Genomic DNA, 19,709 nt, shown 5'->3' with positions numbered 1-19,709 from the left:
AAATGGAGTGAAATACAGCTTATCAAATCTTTTCACCACTACAAATATGCAGTGTGTAAACTTTTTGCAGTGGTTGACTTATATTATTGATTTATGACTTTTTTACTGACTTTATGACTTCGTTTTGGAACTTCCTAGATGTGGACATGTTTTGTTCGTTGTCAAAAGAGGGAAGAAAAACTACTGAAGCAGAAACTTCACTTCATAAACCAACAAGAGTGTTGTTCCCACCATGCAACATCTAATATAAGATGAGTTGTGTGTGTGGGTCGACTCAGCTGCAGCTTGAAATGAGCGCGCTGGGGAAAACACACTGCTTCCACCTAGTGGCGGACAGATGTAACTGTGCAGCAGTGAGGAGGAGGCAACACAAATATACCATTCCACCGCACCTGACCTAGCGTATCGAGGTGTTTTTGCCCGCGGCTGCTGTAACGCAGAGTGGATCCATTGTCTTGTTTGTAAACCTCACCGCCGACCGACTGAACTGAACTGGGCAAACAAGGTGGAGGCGATACGAATAAATATGGTGTGACACCAGCAGCAACAGGTAGAGTCGCTTTTACATTCCTTAGCTAGTGATACAACAACACGTTTGTTCCCAGGGGAAGTACGGAAGTTGTCTGCTGCCTGCTCAAGAGCACTCATGTCATTTCACAGTCTGGCGTATCGTTGAGCTGGACGGAGGGGCTCCGGGATCTTTGGATGGTGACTGGAGCTTTTTTTCCCCTTTTTTTTAAATCCTGGAAGTCGCATCTGCATCCAGCACCTTCTCATGATGCCTGGCCACAGGAGGCAGGTGGGTGATCTTATTCACACATAATGAAGCTGTTCTGAGGCCAGCTGTTGCTTTAACATGATGTTATGTTGAGCAAAGGCCTGCTGCGTTTTAACCATGCACTTGTCAGACGAAATAGCTCCATCAGAAGCCCATTCCAGTGCAGCACAAGGCCCAGCACCTATAAAGACCACACCACGTTTTCATCCGAATTAGGATTGAATGGGATGGTATAGCCTATGGGCTTCCACCTTTTGGTTTCTAGTGACACACCTTCACTATGTTGACTTTAAATAGCATGCAGGTGACAGTATACCCACATGCCATGCTGTAAAGTCAGGTTAAATTAACCTTCTTCCCTGACAATCACTGCAGGTGAGTCAGGCTCCCACAGTGGCATTCACTGACGCTGACACATCCCTGCGTCACAGTCAAACAGGAATACGTCGTAGTTGATGACCTTTCAGGATGTTTGTAGAGGTGCATGCCTTTTCTTCAATATAATGGGACTATATGACACTTGACTTGAGCGCCAACAAATATATATATCTTCTGAAATCTCAACAGCAATAATAGTTTCTATGTGAATCTGCCCATATTATATTTTGTCACTTTGAGCCCCCCCATTATATTTCCGAAAAGGCACTCCAAAACAATCTAGATTGATATATAGCACTACAGGTAACACTTGGGGTTGGGGTTGAACTGTCCCTTCAAATTGCAGTGAAATGGTGGAACCTAATTACCTCTTCATTCGTGATATTTGGAATTGGATGTCATTTTGTGGATTTCTTGTATTATTTTTTCAATATTTTCTTGTATAGAACAGTATTGAACTACTGGAACTGATGGGAGTGGTGAAAGAGAATGGCAATGAACAGACATCACTCCCTCCTGTGGTAAGAATTTATTATGTCCATTAAACAACATTGTAACTTTATTTATTCACAGATTAAGATTGATCCATATAATGCCTGACAGTCTGATTTGTCTTTTTTGTTGTTGTCACGCAGCACACACCGCTATCATATGACTATGTTCTGGTTGCCAAAACAATTAATAACCAGGAGAGAGAGGCTTTCAAGAAGCAAACTGAATACATCGAAGAACTGAAAAAAAAGAACTTGAAAGTCACCGTAAGTCTTTCATAATAATAAACGAAAAAATAATGTGTCTTCACGGTTAGAAAGGTGACACAATTTTTTACCCCTTTGCCTCGTCTTTATTCCTCCCCGTTAGAAAATAATAGATGATGAACTCGTCTTCTATGGGATTCAAGCGCCTAAAGAAATTTTTGAGAAGTACAGGTATCTGCTCAAAGTGTCTGATGCGTGTAACTGGAGCTCGGATCAGAACATTGTACCACTCAGCACCAGGTAAAACTCACTGCCAAACAGTAGCTTGGCATTTGAAATGACTGCAAATACTATTTAAATCATCTGTAATTGTTTATGTGCTCTGTATGATCTTAATATAATAAGGTATTTTATAAATATGTAATACGAAGCTCTTCGTTGTCATTACTAAAAGGCAAAAATGTCAAAGGCTCCATAGAAAAGTGACTGTATTCATTGAGTTATTTCTCTCTCTTGATGCGAGTCCAGTAATATAAGTGACATTATTCCTTGTTTCAGGATAAGGATCGTCCACTTCATTTTGAATCACACCCCGATACGTTCAGGAGGTGAGAACAACTAACTGTATGCACAATCTCCTCAGGTAACCAACTTCCTCATCTCTCATGTCTTTCTTCTCCCCTGTTATTCTTCCCAGAGGGTTTGCGGGATCTTATGAAAATGAAGGTTTTTGAGGCAAGGTTCTGCTTGCATGAGGTAAAAATCCAAACATACAGTACAAGACTTGTTCTTTTACAGCATATACGATTTGTCACTATTACAGGTTGCAATATCATGTTACTACCAGGGTTTGGACAGGAAATGTGGATTAAACAGATTGCATGAATACAGAATGAAAACAGTAAAGTGAATCAATATTTTAAGGTCAGATGAGGTGAATAATACGATAAAACCAGTTTCATTCTCTAAGTGGTTCCTCACATACTCGTGCTAAAAATAGTGATACTATTATTTCTCTTCACACAGTTGAAGTGTTTTGCTTTCTCTTCAAGAGCGGCTAAAAAAGTCAAACTTGGCAGCGGACTTCCAAAACAATACATTGCTGCCAAAAAACTATTTCTTCACAGATGGGAGGGATATTATTGCAGTGAGTTAATCAAAGCTGGGCATTAGTTAGCATGTGTGTAAACATACGTTGACACATACAGTGTGTGCACATTAGCATGTGCATGTGTGTTTACTCCAACGCTGTGAGAGGACAAGATATGTCCAGGACATTAACATGTAAATACATTTCCAAAGCTTATTCAAAATATGAATTTTTGTTTGTTATTGTATATATTAGCCAGTAAGTGGATTATAGTCAGTATGTTACATTTTTACATTGCAAGCTTTTGATGTTGACTGTATGTTGTGTTCTGTAAGCTCTTCTTCATGTTGGTGATTTTTTTTTTCTGTTCAGAAAAAGAAACAGAGAGAGCTGAAGGAGAGCTGGGCTCGATGGACAGCCTGTCTCCAAGGGCAACCCATTACCGCCGTCAGGTTTGGACCGCAACACAACAGCCTATTCTGTTTTCTGTTTTCTTTCTTACAGTTGCAGTTGTTGCAGCATTGTTGTTTTCCATGTCATCCCCGACAACAAGTCAACAGCAAACATGTCATCACCCACGCAGGATGCAGCCATTGTTTGGTCTCATTGTCTAGAATCATGTACAGTACTTAATGCTGGTGCAGACTAGAGCTGGAGTCTTTAGATTCACCTGTTTACGGAGTCCAAACAGCAGAACACATTGCAAATGTGCATCGTGTCTCCAATTTTAAGTAAAAGAATCAGATATGTCAGTCTACTTGTTATACCAAAAGTTTAAACATTTTAAATACCAGAAGGCTAAAACACACCCTTTTAAAAAGAAAAGAGAATTCCCTGTTACAACACGTACAGTTAATAAACATGATCAACATACAGTGTTTCTGTTAAAGGTCAGTTTTGTACATATTTGATACATTTTATACACTTGAAAGTATAATTTCAGAAAATGTTGGTTTAGTACCGTCATTCTGTTTTTAAATAAACAGCATGACATGACCAATTAGAAACACATTATAGACTGATTATTAAGTTTATTCTGTATACTATTCATGACATTTTTGTTATTTTCTCTCTTTCTGTGTGTGTGTGTGTTTGTGTGTGTGTGTGTGTGTGTGTGTGTGTGTGTGTGTGTGTGTGTGTGTGTGTGTGTGTGTGTGTGTGTGTGTGTGTGTTCCCACGTCAGGAATTACTTTGGGGAGAAGGTGGCCTTGTACTATCTCTGGTTGGGCTGGTACACATATCTGCTCATCCCACCCGCTCTCATCGGGGTCATTGTCTTCCTTTATGGCCTCGCCTTTTTCAACAGCTCACCCCTCATGTAAGTGTTTTCCACACCTGCACGGCATCTGCGTCATCATAACAGAGCATCTACGCTGTCATAAATAAAGTGCTTGTTGTGTTGCAGAAAGGAGGTTTGTGAGGCAGACACAGTCATGTGTCCCCTCTGTGACAACAGATGCAAAGTGTGGCAGCTCTCAGACACGTGCACATACGCCAAGGTACAGCAGCACGTTTACAGGGTAAAATGGTGTATTTGTCTGTTTGTGCTCACTGCTGCTGTTGTCCACCCGCAGGTCAGCCTGCTGTTCGACAATAACGGCACAGTGTTCTTTGCGATGTTCATGGCAGTGTGGGGTGAGTTTTGTGTGTCAATAAGACATAATTGTTGTTGCCTTGATAGAAATAGTCACGTATTTTCAATATTCAGTTCTCTGTTGATGCATTCGTGACTTATCACAACCACACTTCGTGCATATGCAGTTTTGCCTCAGAGCCATTAAAATCCACGCAGAGGGCACATTGAATAGAAATTATTTAAATTTGAATTTTATCCGCCCACAAGCGTTTGGATTTACAAGACAACTGTACAATCGAGTCTTTATCTGATTCACATTTATTTGGTCCAACTGCCTGGATGTTCTATGATTGCTGAGCTTTGTACTGCCAGCGAGATGCTGCATCACTGGTAGAACCTACTCGTCTTGGCTTCTTACATCTTCATCAGCCAGGCCATCTGGCCGTGGGGGTGGTCAAGCAGTCATCTATAAGAACGTCTAAATGCTCTTTCACTGACTCATTCAGCTTTTCTTCCTTTAGTACTTCTGTCTTTTTGTGGAGTTTATTAGCACAACGGTTACTTTAAAAAGTGTGTAAGGGAGGTGTGAGATTACAGAAAGGGAAAGAATGCGTCAAGGACAGAAACATGTTGGTATAGTGGAACAATGTAAGTCAACTTCCAATACTGGTTTGAAAAAACTAAATGTAAACCCTAGAATTGTTACACCAAGCAAGGCTTGGAGCTGACATGATGCAATTTACCATCAAATCAGCAGTTTAAAGTAAGACCGTAGACGTCGGGATCAGTTATCTGCTACTTTCTAGTTTTGTGATAAACCCTTTGCTCCAGTATGCTATAACCAAACGCACATTTTATTTCAAATGCAGGCAGGTCGATATTTTAATTTTATTTAAGAGAAAGATGAATAAAAAAAGGAATCAAATATTAAAAAAAGTGGCAAAAAGTATAACCACCACAGTGGATCCATGCTTTGATTTATAGTTTATAGAGGGAAAACAGGATATTTATAGGACAATTATTTGACAAATGTCTTTTTCTTCCACCTCAATGTCAAGACTGTGCTCAAAAAACACCCACACACTCTACGAAGCAGTCATATTATATTTAAATGGACTCATAAAAACCCTTTATCTTCACAGCTACGCTCTTTTTGGAGTTCTGGAAGAGGCATCGGGCTTCATATGTGTGTGAATGGAAAGTGTCTGATTGGTGTGAGGAGGAGGTACGTTCACTTTATACATTACATCCCATTTCAGTAATACCTAGTCAGTGCTCATTGGAATTCACGACTGTGTGTATTTTTCTGTTATATTTCACAAAAGGAGGAACTGATCCTGGAAATTGTGAATGACGTTAACTGTCAACCAAAAAAAAATAAGCACTCCTACCTGCGCAGCACTCTGGTGTTGATCTGCGTCACAGCTATGGTGGGTGACTTGTCATTTTGACCACATTCACATATTTAAAGGTGCAATATACGAGATTGGAAGCATTTCTGTTGCCTCTAAATGGCTCTCAACATGGCAACTGGTTGAACAGTGGGGCATGCTCATATGCATGAACATGCAGTAAAAGCATGTGTGGCCGGCCCAGCTATATAGAGAAGTTGTTTTCTGCTATATTAATGCACATAATCTCATATAATGCACCTTTAATCGGCTCAGGTTAAATAAGAATCAGGTTGTTGGTTGAAGTTCAGGTTTTCGCATAAACAGTCTTCAATCATATGGAGGCCCTCACAAGTATTGTGATAAAAATGAGTATTTTTTGTATTTCCATAGATATTGGTGATCATTGGCCTGACACATGCCTTGGTGGTGTTCAGGGTGATTGCAGCAGTGCTCTTGGCTGAGGGATCATGGGAGTTCCTGAGCAACCACTCCAACAGCGGAGCAATGATGCTCGGGGCCGTCCTCCATTACCTTATCATCACTGTCATGACAAGGGTGTGCAGGTCACTAAAGGTGCATCTCTGTCTAACCTTAGTGATATTTGAAGAGTCTGACAATGTCGTCTTGTTTGCAGATCAACCGGATTGTTGCCATGAAGCTCTGTGAAATAGGTACGTTTACAGTTTACCTGTATGTAAATCAGATTTTTAATGAGATGCTAATATCCCACTCATGTTTCCAGGCAGAATTTAACATTAGCTTAACAGGTTTACAGTTGTCAGTGGGATGCGCAGTGAGAACAGGAAAAGGTAGGTCATCAGACAGAAAGTAAGTCGGACAGCAGCAGCTGTGAAAACGTGTGGTAGGTGATATACAGAGGAGGGAAACTCACTGAGGGCACCTAGAGGACAGGTGAGGCATGGCAGGAAGTAAAGTGCTTCAAATACTAGATTTACTTGGAACAGAAAGAGGGAGTCAACAGTTGAAGGTAGATTAACGAGTCAGCTTAAGTCAGAATCCTCAAATGGTCACTGACATGAAGTCTGTCTTTACCAGAGAAAACAAGATCATTTGCTGCCACAGAGAAGAATTTCACTGTCAAGATGTTCACCTTCCAGTTCTTCACCTATTTCTCCTCCCTCTTCTACGTGGCCTTTTTTCTCGGCAGGTAAGAACTAGTGGAATTCAATATGCACATGCTCATTTCAAACATATCAGTCAGCTCAAGACTTTGTCAAGCACATTGTGGATCCTAACTCATTGCCCTTTAGTTACTAAAGCCCAGTGTACTAACCTGACTAATAACAATGTTTATTTTATTATAATACTGACAGGATAAATGGCCATCCTGGTGGTTATGTCCGAATTTCAGGGAAATGGAGACTAGAGGAGGTGTGTGACATAAATTTGTGTCTTATTTTGAAAGGCCTAATGTCCACTTTTACGTAAAAAGGTTTTACATTTAAATGTCGTGTCTGATTGCATTCTGAACATGTTACACTTCTCTGTGCAGTGTCATCCCAGTGGATGTCTCACAGATCTGTTCATCCAAATGGCCATTATAATGGTACTGAAGCAAACCATCAGCAATGTCTTTGAGTTCACTGGGCCGTAAGTATGAATCGGTTTATGACCATGTACTGTATAACACTCAGTGATCCATTTTATTCACGTCGGCTCTGGGATTTTAAAAGCAGTCTCTTGGTTGCATCAGCTGGTTCTGCACGTGGTTGAAGAGACGAAGAACTCAGAAGCTACAGAGGAAATGTGCCCACTGCTACCTGAAAGATGAATCAGAGGCCAAACACGGAGCTGAGCTGTGTGATAACTGCAAGCTTCGAGACTGGCTCAGCAACTACCGGCTCAATGACGTTGACTCCTTCAGCCTGTTCCATGAGTTCCTGGAGATGGGTATGTACTGCTTTGACAACAGAAACTAGCCATTACACAACATGGTGCTCTGGTTTTTGGCAAGTATTGTTTTTCTCTGCTCTCTTCTTAGTGATCCAGTTCAGCTTTACCACCATATTCGTGGCAGCGTTTCCACTTGCTCCTCTGCTTGCCCTCATTAATAATATCATTGAGATACGCCTGGATGCCATTAAAATGGTCACTCTGGAGCGCAGACTGGTTCCCAAAAAAACCAACGATATTGGTGAGCATCACTTTTTAAAAAAGTAAAATATTAAATATTGTTTTCCTGTTTCTATTGTCTATTAAATTCTCCTTTTGTCCTTTCCTCAGGCGTGTGGATAGACATATTGGAGGCTATCGGCGTCTTAGCTGTCATCGCAAACGGGCTGGTCATCGGTGTGTCTTCGGACTTCATCCCTCGATTGGTGTACCGCTACCGCTATGGCCCATGTGCCAACGGCACAGCAACCGATATCGAGTGAGGAATTCTCAGAGAAAAATGACGACGTTCTGTCATGTTGTGCGCAACACTCACTTTCAATAAATTCTTCCGTTTTTTTTTCAAGCTGCATGGCCGGATACATCAACAACACTCTCTCCACTGCACGAATGGATGACCAGAACCTAGGCAATGAGTTTTCAGCCACTCAGATGATCACTCCTAGTGGCTTGAATGTGTCTTACTGCAGGTTTGTTGTCTGTCGTGTTTGTCTTCTGCAGAGTTATTCTGGCAGTTTGGTCACCAAAGTCAAAACATGTAATTTGAGTGACAACAGAGGCCAAAGCACTGACCCTGCTCACCACCAGTGTTAATAACTGCTCAGTGCTCACAGTACACTCAGACCTGTTGGTAGTATTGCACTGTTACTGTTCCTGCAAGCAGATTCTCTATGCCATATAAATACAGTTTACCTCCTTCTTAAAGGTCACCTCCATTGCAGATGGTACCCATGATATTGAACTGTGTGGTTGATTTTGAAAAACAACCGCGAAATAACATCTGCTTTCTGGTCTGTTTCTCCTCACAGGTATAAAGACTACCGGAGCAATGAGGACTACAGTTTTACCCCACAGTTCTGGTTAATTTTAGCTGTGCGCTTTGCATTTGTCATCCTGTTCGAGGTAAACCTTAACCATGGCCAAACAAGAAACCACTTTTTATAATACAGTCACACCGTGTTATCTTTAATGGAACCACATTTTGACAGCTAGAGAGATTACATTCCTAACATTTTCCTCTATGTTTGCAGCACGTTGTCGTCATATGCAAGTTCATTGCAGCCTGGTTTGTGCCGAGCGCTCCCATGCAGGTCAAGAATGATCGACTGTTTGATAAACTGAACAGACTAAAAGAGGAACTCAGGTGAGCCTCTCTTTCTGTCTGTCTGTCTTTCTCACCACTGTACTTATTTCCCTGTTAAAAGTTGCTTTACAGCAGACACCCTGCATTACCTTGACCATGATACTTTATCCAGCTGTATTAGCACATGTGACCATGTTTGGTTTGCAAATGACCAACCTTTTTTTTTTTCTTCTTCTTTCTTACAGATCATTTGAAGCATGACCACATTCAAACACTTAAAGGTGACACATTTTCCCTGAGGAGATGAGCCTAGTGTTACCTTGTGCATTAAATTGTCCAGACTATCACAGTGTTGAGTTAACTTCAAAGTCATTCATCATCTCTGAAGAGTTCAGATGGAGGGCTCTCACTATCTATTATTGTTTGCAGTCAAATGTAAATTGCTGTATTTCTGGAGTCTCATCTATGAAACGGACGTTGAAGCCAGACTTATTGTTCTTGGACAAAACAAGAGTACAGTAACTGATTTTACTCACCACAAAATTGTACTTATTCTATTGAAAGAATGCACTGAAGCTTACTGTTGAATCTCTATATTTGTGAGATGCATGTGAGTGTTTTTTTTTTTTGAAAGCCTAAAAATAATTTATACTGCTATTGCACATACAGTGGCGATTGTGTGTTACGATGTTGCCTTATATTGTAGGGGGAATAAGCGCTGTGATGATTGTCATTACTGCAGAAAGAACCTCATGGTGTCTTTTGTTAACCAGACATAAGAATGTTTTACATTATAATATTTTATATTATTGAATAAATGGGAAAACTTTGGCCTCATATGTTGTAATGTATTTTAGATTTAAGATTAACCGTTAAAAGGTGTGTCAAAGGTGACATTTTGAAATGTGACAGATTAATTAATAAAACAGTAGAGTTTTTCAGTAATAGCTACATTTCAGTTAGACAACTCATGTTTAGAATGTTTATTGTAGCAACAGAACATAGTTAGAATTTGGCGTCTAGGCTCCGGGCCTGATCATTCCCTATTTAAGATTACATCCAGATGATGGGAAGTGATGATGAGTATATCTTATCCCCCAAAAACAGCACAAGTTTGAAGCCTGACATCGCTCATTTGAAATCTTATTGAAAGCCATAGAAAGCTGATGATCAGCCTGTCCTCCGCCCAAACACGACCACATACAGTAGGTCGTTTGTTCAAGGAGATTATTACGACCTATAGGCACGTTTCGAGGTTTAGTGCCGTCTAGCGGTCGTGTACATAACTACAACAAACGGTGTGTTGGGTATCTCGTCATCATATGCCCTTTAACCTTCGGCACCAATCAAAATGCGATGCGTCAGAAGGAGGAGTGGCATTCACGTTTCACTGAACGTCGTCGTAAACTTGTGTACTCAGTTTATGTGATTATGTTGTGTTTTGTGCTTGAATTATTACGGTGATTGTCTGCAAATCATGTGTAACTAAGTTAGTTCAGTTTGACGTTTAAGTTACAAATGAGTTGCGAATGCCACTGAGGTCGTATGATGTTAACTATAAAGATAAGGTTACATTTATATAGCTTTTCTAACTTATACGCTTTACACTATATTCAGTCACTTTTACCCACACACACATTCATGATTCACTGATGGCACAGGGGCTGCCTGCACATCAGGATCTTACTCATTCATACACATTCACACACCAATGGCACAGTATCTTGCCCAAGGACACTTCAGCATGTAGACTGGAGGAGCCGGGATTCGAACCACTTATCTTGGAGGACGACTCACTCTAGCCACAGCCGCTGCTGAGTCAAGGGATGTTTTCTGTTTATTTCCCTAATTTTTGCAGATCGGAACTTCCTAGGACACAGGATGCGGGAAGCTTCTGTGCACCACCTACACACATGCAAACATTTACATTTTCATTGAACTTTTATGCAGATGGGAGACATTATGACTCGTAGGAAATTGTACTTGTTGCTTTGCTAATTTATTATGTGTGCTGATGAGATCGTCAGTTGTAGGTTTTAACCATTTCTTCCTGTCTTAAACTGTATGTGTGTGACAGGGGTTTATTATTGGTTTGTTATTTATTTTGTTTCTTTCAGTGAACAAATTAACAATTTCGTTGCCAATTTATTTCGTTTTTTGTAGTTTATTTTTCTTAATTGATTGCCTGATTTGGTTTTGCTTGATTTGCCACTACTAATTGAGTGCTTCCCTTTTCAGTGCTGGGAGCCAAAGTTGGTGGTGTGTGCGCGCGCGCGTGCGTGTGTGCGTGTGCGTGTGCGTGTGTGTGTCCGTCGAGTTTCTCGGGCCGCCCGGCGACTCGTTTGCAGTTCACTTCAATACACTTAATTAAAATGCGATCATCTATTTAATGATCCACATTTTTTAAATTTAGAGCTACAGACTAGATGAAAAAAGTATAGCTTACATTTACACCTAATAATAATGGGTTATTATATTGTAATTATGTTAAAATAGCTACTGTACATCACCCCTCCCCCTTCACTGTAGGTGAAAGCGATGCACGTGACCTCGCGGAGCCAATAGTCAAGGGAGATTCAGGTATCGCCAAGTGGAGTTGACCAACCTGAAGGCTGACGTTTCCGTAGTCACCTGAACGGCGCCCTCCGATGTAACGAAACTCGTTTAGGTTAGGTTGTAGTTAGTGATGTAGGTTAAAAAAAAAAAAAAAAAACTTAAAACCTCTTCACTAGTTTAATTTTTTCACCCGAGGAACAAGGAAGAGGAAGACTGCGACTCATGGCTCTGTCTGTAGTCGCTCTGATGTTGCTGTTCACCGGGACTTTCCTCGCGAACGGTAAGGATGCAGCCTACAAAATTAAACTTTACCCACTTGAATTACCTCATATAATACATGCTAAACCTTTATTGGGACGGACTTGTTCTATAGCTGCGGGATTCACTATTGTTTTGGCACATTTGTCCATTAAAAGCTATCAGTCCCTGTTACGGGATGCTGGAAATACCCGGTCAGTGGACGTAAGTGTGTATAGGGTCACGGTATCTGTCACGCAGTCACATGCTGTTGCTTGGCAACATGAAGGCCTGAATCGGACTTCGGACCCGGATGAGTGTCCCTTCGTTTGAGAAAAACACGTTTTTAAAAAGAAGAAGGCAAAAAGGAAGTCAGACCAGTGAGGGCAGTTGTACAGGTTTAGTGACGAGGAGCGCATGCGCTGAATATCTTGAAGAGCACGTCCATCTTCAATAGGGCAGATATTAGATTATATCGGATGCGTTTCGTCTTGACAGAGGGGGGCTTACGCGTTAATATGAACAGAACAAATCCTGAAACAACAAGTGGGGTTTTTGTTTGTCGTTGAAACCGAAATATCAGTAAAGTCTAGTGCAGGTAAGAGTTTGGCAAAGAAATACCAGACATAATATCCGAATCTGAAGATCTTTTAATTCAATTCAATTTTATTTATAGTGTCAAATCACAACAGAAGTCATCTCAGGACACTTAACACATTGAGCAGGACTATAATACGCTCAAAATGTCAAGAGTCAACACAATTTCAGAGTCCCAACATCACCCATGCTGCATGAGCCATTCCCAGTGCGTTTCTGTCGGCACTTATAATGCAGTTGAATTTACATATAGGTCTGACATCCTGCAGCCCCCCCAAAATGGTCCTGCAATGCGCATTGAGGACAGACAGCCAATTGCCCACAGAAATACATGATTAAATAGGAATTTCCCTCACATTCATTTGGTCAGCAAAACACTTCTTTGCTCAGAGTCAACAAGTCAAACAAGTTCCCCTTCAAGCAGTATTAGACAATCTGCCAAAAGCAAAATTAGCTGAAGTGGCACGAGTAAATGCAAACTGTTTACATCCACAGACTGTAGGCACAGTAAAGGTATTTGCTTGCTGCATCACAACCTACATACACTTTCTTAATTATATCATTATTACAATTAAATTGAAGAAATCGGAACAATCAATGTGCTTGTTGCATGGAATGTGAAGGAGACTGTGTCTCTGTCTCTATTTGTAGCTCAGACCTGTGTGGATGAGAGCAGGTTCAAGGAGCAGGTGCTCTATGTGAAGGAGTCGGGGCCTCCACAGCGACTGAACTGCACTCTGGAGCCCCAGAGCTCCCCCCAGACCAACCTGACCTGGCTGAAGGACTGTCAGCTCCTCGCTCAGGAAGGAAAGGACTACCTGGAGTTTGCCCACCTTAGCTGGCAAGATGAAGGGAATTACACCTGTATGCAGCAGGGCAACAGCACTGCCTCATTCACTGTGCACCTCGAAGTTATACGTAAGTATTTTCCCCATGTTTAAGTGCAGTCATCTCAAATACTATGATTATGTGGCTCACAATAAGCTATTATTTGTGCCTGAAGTAAATGTAAGCTTGTGTGGGGGTTGGAGGGGCTACACCTGCAAGGAGGCATTTAGTTTCAGCGTGTCTTCCAGCAGCAGTCTTGGGCTGGACCTGGCAATGCACATGAAGGCCTCTTTTGTCTGGAGCTCCTGCGGTGAACACAGATAACAGTGTCACGTCTTACCACAGAGTCCCAGTGCTCCAAAGCCCCAGTGTTATATTTCTAAACCAACGATAGAGACACACAAATAGTTGAGAGAAAACAGTGAAAGGCAAAACTCATCAAAATCGTATGACTTGCAGACAGTTCACATGAATGGAAGGGGAAGGAAGTCAGTCAGCTCCACACACCTTTGTCCACTGTCTCACACCTGTTAATACTGTGCGCATACACAGAGATACATCCAGGCTTTATCATTTTACAGTGTCTTGACAGGAAGCCTGGCACAGCATGTAATGTGTCAGTCTTATGATTCACAACATGAATTCATTCGGATTCATGTTACTTATCCCAGAATTAACTGTACATAGAAAATGTGTAAAGTACACTAGGACCCAGTTGTGCAGACACTGTGTCAGTTGATCATTTTAGGCTTCTTTATTTTCCCCTCAGATATTTCTGTGTGCCGTTTCGGGAAGGCGCGTTTTGGTGTCGGACCCAACCACACATATGCTGTTATTGCAGCCATTGTCCTCATCCTCCTCCTGGCTGTAGCTGCTGTTGTGTACTCCAGGTGTCACCTGAACATCAAACTCTGGTACAGGAACACCTACGGACCCCTTGAGCTCAATGGTGAGGCCTCTGATAGAATGTAAGCTTGCTGTAATCATGTATTGGACTGTACAGTAGTATTAACACATCTGATACGTTTATGTCTCTGTCTTCAGATGGAAAATTATACGATGCCTATATCTCCTATGTGAACAATGATCATGACAGGAAGTTTGTCAACTTTATTCTCAAACCTCACTTGGAGAATAAAAATGCACACAAGGTGCACCTCAATGACAACACTATCCTACCGGGCTCAGGTAAGCTTTCTGTCTGTTGCTTCTTATAGGAATCATAGGGAGAGTGAGAAATATACAATCCAGTGCTTATGCCGTTTTCTGCCGTTTGCATCTACAATTTTCCAGCAACAATAAATTGTGACCATTTGCAGCCAGTGTGTACTTTACTGACTGTGAGCACTTTTGTGAAGCGTGTAACAAATTGTAACATAAGGTTGCCCATTTTTAACAAAGCAGAACAATATTATTTGTCTCCAGAACCTTCTGCAGAGCTGCTAATGAACATAAGTCGCTCTCGGCGTTTGATCGTGTTGCTCTCTCATGCTTACCTTGAGCAGGACTGGTGCTGCAATAACTTCAGGTCAGTTGAATAAGCAACACTGTTCAAACAGAACATCAACTGTATACAACTGTGGCATCATTACCACTTGAGGTCAGTGTTGCTATCATAACACTACCTGAAATCCCTCACTCCCTCCGCTCTCTCCTCAACTGTTATCTCCTCGCTCCCATCCTCGGAACAGTTCTCCTTAATGCCTACTGAGGAAGCCTCCTCTATCCTGATGTCCTCACTCTCCTCTTCTTTGGACACTCTCTGTCCCCCAATCTCACGACCGGCGCGATCATCTCCCCCCCCTCCCTGGCTGTCTGAACCTCTGCGAACCAACAGATCATTGTTGCGAGCGTCAGAGAGAAAATGGAAGAAATCGGGCCAGCACGAGGACCTTGCTCACTACCACCTCCTCCTCTCTGACTTCACCTCAACTGTTTCGGCAGCTAAATCTGCCTTCTACCTGGCAAAGATCAACTCTTCTGCCTCCAACCCCAGGAAACTCTTCTCCGTGTTCTCTTCCCTCCTCACCCCTCCTGCCCCTACCCCCCCTTCCTCCCTTACTGCCGATGACTTTGCAACTTACTTTACCAAGAAAGTAAATGACATCAGCTCCTCATTCAAGCCTATTCCCTCCCAGAAGACATCTCCCCCAACTCTCAACTCGGATGGTCTTACCAGCTTTAGCCCCCTCACCTCTGAAGACGTTCACGCACTTGTTACATCTAACCGTGCCACCACCTGCTCCCTTGACCCGATTCCCTCCTCTCTTCTCCAGGACATCTCACACGACATCTTGCCATTCCTCACCACCCTGATCAACTCCTCCCTCACCTCAGGTGTCATTCCAGCGGATTTTAAGACCGCTATCGTGAAGCCTCTCCTTAAAAAACCCACCCTAGATGCTACTGACATCCAAAGCTACAGACCTGTATCTCTTCTTTCATTCCTCTCTAAAACCTTGGAACGTGCCGCCTACAACCAACTGTCATCCTATCTCTCACGGAACAACCTCCTAGACCCTAATCAATCAGGATTCAGGACTGCTCACTCCACTGAGACGGCCCTCCTCACAGTGACCGAGTCCCTGCGAGACGCCAAAACATCATCCAACTCCTCCGTTCTCATTCTCCTTGACCTATCTGCTGCATTCGACACAGTCAACCACCAAATTCTCCTCTCCACTCTGGCTGAACTTGGCATATCCGACTCTGCTCTCACCTGGTTTACATCATACCTGACAAACCGCACCTTTCAGGTCACATGGAATGGCTCTATGTCCAAACCCTGCTCTCTGGACACGGGTGTCCCTCAAGGCTCAGTATTAGGACCGCTTCTATTCTCACTATACACCAGATCACTAGGTTCTGTTATCACATCGCATGGATTCTCCTACCATTGCTACGCAGATGACACCCAGCTGTTCCTCTCTTTTCCCCCGTCCTCTGACGCTCACATTGCAACTCGCATCTCGGACTGTCTGGCTGACATCTCTGTCTGGACAACTGCACATCACCTCAAGCTTAACCTGAACAAAACAGAACTCCTCTTCATCCCAGGGAAAGACTGCCCTCGCATGGACCTGTCGGTCACTGTCGAGGGCATCACAGTATTGCCTTCCTCAACTGCGAGGAACCTGGGTGTAATCCTCGATGACCAACTATCCTGCACCCCCAACATCACTGCTGTGGCCCGATCCTGCAGATTCGCCCTCTACAATATCCGCAGGATTCGGACCTTCCTCACAAAGGATGCAACGCAGCTCTTGGTCCAAGCACTGGTCATTTCCCGCCTTGACTACTGCAACTCTCTCCTGGCCGGACTCCCGGCCTATGCGATTAAACCATTGCAGCGTATCCAGAACGCTGCAGCACGCCTTATCTTCAATCTACCCAAATTCTCCCATGTGACCCCCCTCCTCCGTGACCTCCACTGGCTCCCTGTTGCAGCACGCATCCAATTCAAGACGATGACACTGGCCTTCAGGGCCATCAATGGAACGGCACCTGTCTACCTTCAAACACTGGTCAAACCTCATGCCCCGAAGCGAGCACTTCACTCCTCTACTTCAGCTGGCCGGCTGGCACCACCATCGCTGAAATCAAACAAATGTCGCTCAGCAAAGTCCAGACTCTTCTCTGTTCTGGCGCCTCAGTGGTGGAACGAACTCCCGACTAATGTCAGGACAGCTGAGTCACTGCCATCTTCCGAAAAAGGCTCAAGACTCACCTGTTCAGACTTCACCTCGACTCTACATAGCATGACCCACTAACACCCTCCCTCGACACCCCCCCCCCCCCCCAAAAAAAAAAAAAAAAAAAAAACCTTACCTATAGCACTCTGATCTTAGCACTGTTGCTCGTGAAATACTTTACTCAGATGAGGACCTAACACTTGTTCTATTTTTAGCTCTTACTGCATCGGCAATGATACGTCGTGGTTTCTTTGTTTCCTTCTCTTGACAAATGTACTTATTGTAAGTCGCTTTGGACAAAAGCGTCTGCTAAATGACCTAAATGTAAATGTAAATGTAAATAAACTGCAATATGTCCTGTCATGACACACTGAAGCTGTATGCATTTTCAGGCAGGGTTTTCTGCACATGTTGGAGTTGTGTCGGCAGCCCATCCTCATCATGTTGGAGGGTCAGTCCAAACGCATGAGGCCTGAAATAAAGCAGCTGCTCACTGAACACCAGCACTGCCTCACCATACTCACCTGGAAGCACAACTCTGTGGTAAGACTCCCAATAATACCTATTAGTGCTTTCTGAGCAAACAGCAATAACAAACAAAATACGATGTGAGTCATTTCACCACTAGAATCAGAATTCAGAAAAATACTTCCTTAGTTTATTGACATTGAGTCTATTTAACATTATCAAATGATGCAATTACAGTTGTTTGGTAAAAATGTGTGTAGAAATTACAGTACTTACTATATATGCTGATACATGCAAGTAAAGCTTCTGCAGTTGAGAGTTCATTTCAGTGACTGTTAACAGCGTGGGGTAACGGATCGCGTCGTTGGTTTCCACAGACTCCTTCCTCTGTCTTTTGGAAGGAGCTGGCCTTAGCGATGCCTCGCAGAGTCGTCTTCCGCAGTGAGTCTGCAGGCGACCCTCAGACTCTGCTTCAGAATGACAAGGACCCCATGCTGACCCTCGACTCGGACTACCAGGACAGCCGCTCTGACACTGACCCTGCTGGAGATCTGGGTAAGAACAACAGTCGAGGGACTAGAAAAGCCCACAAACTGCTGTTTGGTTCACATTTCACTCTATTTGTGCATACGAATAAAATCATATTGAAGCTGCACCGCCTTTCAGAAATAATAACAGGGTCTGGCGACTCTTAAAATACGGAGGCAAGTATGCTCATGTTTTACAACCATCTGGTACTGAATATGACGGAGATGTCAACTGGCATTTCATGTACATTTGTTGAATGAGAATTCCGATAGAAAAAAGACTGGCCGATATGCAAGTCACAACCTGATAACTATCTTCTCAAAAGCACAATGTTCAATAGAAACTGACATAGTTTAAAACTAATTTGAATCAACAAACAAACACACATTCATCTACAGTTAATCAGGAAAAAGGAAACAGCTTGCCTGACTTTGTCCAAAGGTAACAAAATGCACCTACTTGCACTACCAAAGCTCACTAACTGACATGTAATATCTTGTTCGTTTAATTAGCTCCACGCTTTGGTGGTGATTAGCTTTAGAGATGCTGGTAAATGGATTTTGTTGGGTTCTTTGGCATTCTAAGATAAGCTAGTAGGCTGCTGGCTGTAGCTTCACAATGAACAGACAAATATGACAGTGGTATCAATCTTCTCATCTCACTTGACAAATGAGCCAATAAATATTTCACAAAATGCCAAACAACTCCCTTTAGTGAGTCCAGCTTTTGTATAGAGCGTCATCTTCACTGTATGCTAAGAATGTTTTACCCTGAAGCTAAAATTGATATTTTCCTGTCAGGGCAAACAATGTGTACGATCTTAACCAGATTTTATTTGAAATTATGGGAAGATTAATATAAACAGCAGTGAAACATATAATGCATTTGCATACATTTGGGATAGATGTTTCACCTTTTCTCTCTCTGCCACAGGGCTTCGCCTCCCTGTGTACAAGGCTCTAGCCTTTAAAGCTCCTGTCCTCCCTGCTGCTCCCGTCACTGCAGCGGAGCCCAAATCCTGCGACATCGACGTGTCTGACCTGGGATCACGCAACTATGGAGCCCGCTCAGACTTTTACTGCCTGGTCACTGAGGAGGACATGTGATCCACACTCCCATTTCCACTGATCTCTAGAAGTTAACACCTACCTAGAAGTCCACACTAGTTGTATTGTTATCTAGTAAACAAACTTTATTTTATGTACGATGTGCTGTTATAATCAGAGTGTTACCTTTTTCTATTTCCACATACCAAAGACTGATTTTTAATGTTTTTGTATCATTTCTATTCTGTGAAATATTTCATGAGAAATTGTAAAATAAAGGATCTAAAATAATTCACTGCCAACATCTCTCATGAAGTCCCCAGTAGAGGGCAGAGTAAAATCACATACGATAAAGGAATTCTGCTTTTTAGGCAGTTTGTCATAACTTTACAGTACGTAGGAAAATAAATGTAATATGGTAAAAGTCAGATTTAAAGTCAAAACAGTGGTATCTGTTGTGCACATTTCTGTCTGTAGGGGCTGATGATCTTTGTCCTCATGGAGTAATGGAGACACTACCTGCAATGATATACAAGCCTAAATAAGGGTGCAGCAGGGCAGGTCTAGTATTGTTCCTGTCTGAGCAAGAGCAAATATGTCAACAGGGAGTGGCCGACATTTCACCA

At 42.4% G+C, this 19,709-nt stretch overlaps 2 protein-coding genes across 3 annotated transcripts; both read left to right on the top strand.

The window, feature by feature from the left end:
* Window positions 1-395: 395 nt before the first annotated feature.
* On the top strand, window positions 396-9,970 carry LOC311018775 (anoctamin-9). The gene is made up of 25 exons (XM_084017854.1): window positions 396-550; window positions 661-799; window positions 1,603-1,677; window positions 1,792-1,914; window positions 2,018-2,154; window positions 2,413-2,462; window positions 2,552-2,610; window positions 3,317-3,396; window positions 4,128-4,262; window positions 4,350-4,443; window positions 4,519-4,579; window positions 5,663-5,745; window positions 5,846-5,950; window positions 6,305-6,469; window positions 6,549-6,585; window positions 6,971-7,082; window positions 7,249-7,306; window positions 7,428-7,525; window positions 7,629-7,825; window positions 7,917-8,069; window positions 8,159-8,306; window positions 8,395-8,517; window positions 8,857-8,950; window positions 9,079-9,191; window positions 9,377-9,970. Exons 2-25 carry the CDS (start codon window positions 776-778, stop codon window positions 9,390-9,392), a joined length of 2,340 nt encoding a protein of 779 aa, XP_083873980.1. The 5' UTR covers window positions 396-550; window positions 661-775; the 3' UTR covers window positions 9,393-9,970.
* Window positions 9,971-11,716: 1,746 nt separating this feature from the next.
* sigirr (single immunoglobulin and toll-interleukin 1 receptor (TIR) domain) lies at window positions 11,717-19,441 on the top strand. 2 transcript variants are annotated; one of them, XM_084017045.1, is made up of 8 exons: window positions 11,719-11,967; window positions 13,173-13,439; window positions 14,119-14,298; window positions 14,394-14,537; window positions 14,775-14,877; window positions 17,434-17,584; window positions 17,887-18,064; window positions 18,971-19,441. In XM_084017045.1, the coding sequence occupies exons 1-8, from the start codon at window positions 11,910-11,912 to the stop codon at window positions 19,141-19,143; spliced, it is 1,254 nt and encodes a 417-aa protein (XP_083873171.1). In that variant the 5' UTR covers window positions 11,719-11,909; the 3' UTR covers window positions 19,144-19,441. The 2 variants fall into 2 exon arrangements, with proteins under 2 accessions (XP_083873172.1, XP_083873171.1); XM_084017046.1 differs by lacking the exon at window positions 14,394-14,537 and having other exon boundaries at window positions 11,717-11,967.
* The last annotated feature ends 268 nt before the right edge of the window (window positions 19,442-19,709 follow it).

This window comes from Eutrigla gurnardus (assembly GCF_963514095.1).
Source record: "Eutrigla gurnardus genome assembly, chromosome: 9".
Lineage (NCBI taxonomy): Eukaryota > Metazoa > Chordata > Actinopteri > Perciformes > Triglidae > Eutrigla > Eutrigla gurnardus.
This window is presented reverse-complemented; position numbering and strand designations above follow the sequence as displayed.

Bases quoted from the DNA above. Each gene is read 5' to 3' on its own strand.
- LOC311018775 (XM_084017854.1), top strand. From the start codon at position 776: ATGATGCCTGGCCACAGGAGGCAG. The intron at 5,951-6,304 runs GTGGGTGACTTG...GTATTTCCATAG, and splicing joins TGATCTGCGTCACAGCTATG to ATATTGGTGATCATTGGCCT. The intron at 8,951-9,078 runs GTAAACCTTAAC...CTATGTTTGCAG, and splicing joins CATTTGTCATCCTGTTCGAG to CACGTTGTCGTCATATGCAA.
- sigirr (XM_084017045.1), top strand. From the start codon at position 11,910: ATGGCTCTGTCTGTAGTCGCTCTGATGTTGCTGTTCACCGGGACTTTC. The intron at 14,878-17,433 runs GTCAGTTGAATA...ATGCATTTTCAG, and splicing joins TGGTGCTGCAATAACTTCAG to GCAGGGTTTTCTGCACATGT. The intron at 18,065-18,970 runs GTAAGAACAACA...TCTCTGCCACAG, and splicing joins TGACCCTGCTGGAGATCTGG to GGCTTCGCCTCCCTGTGTAC.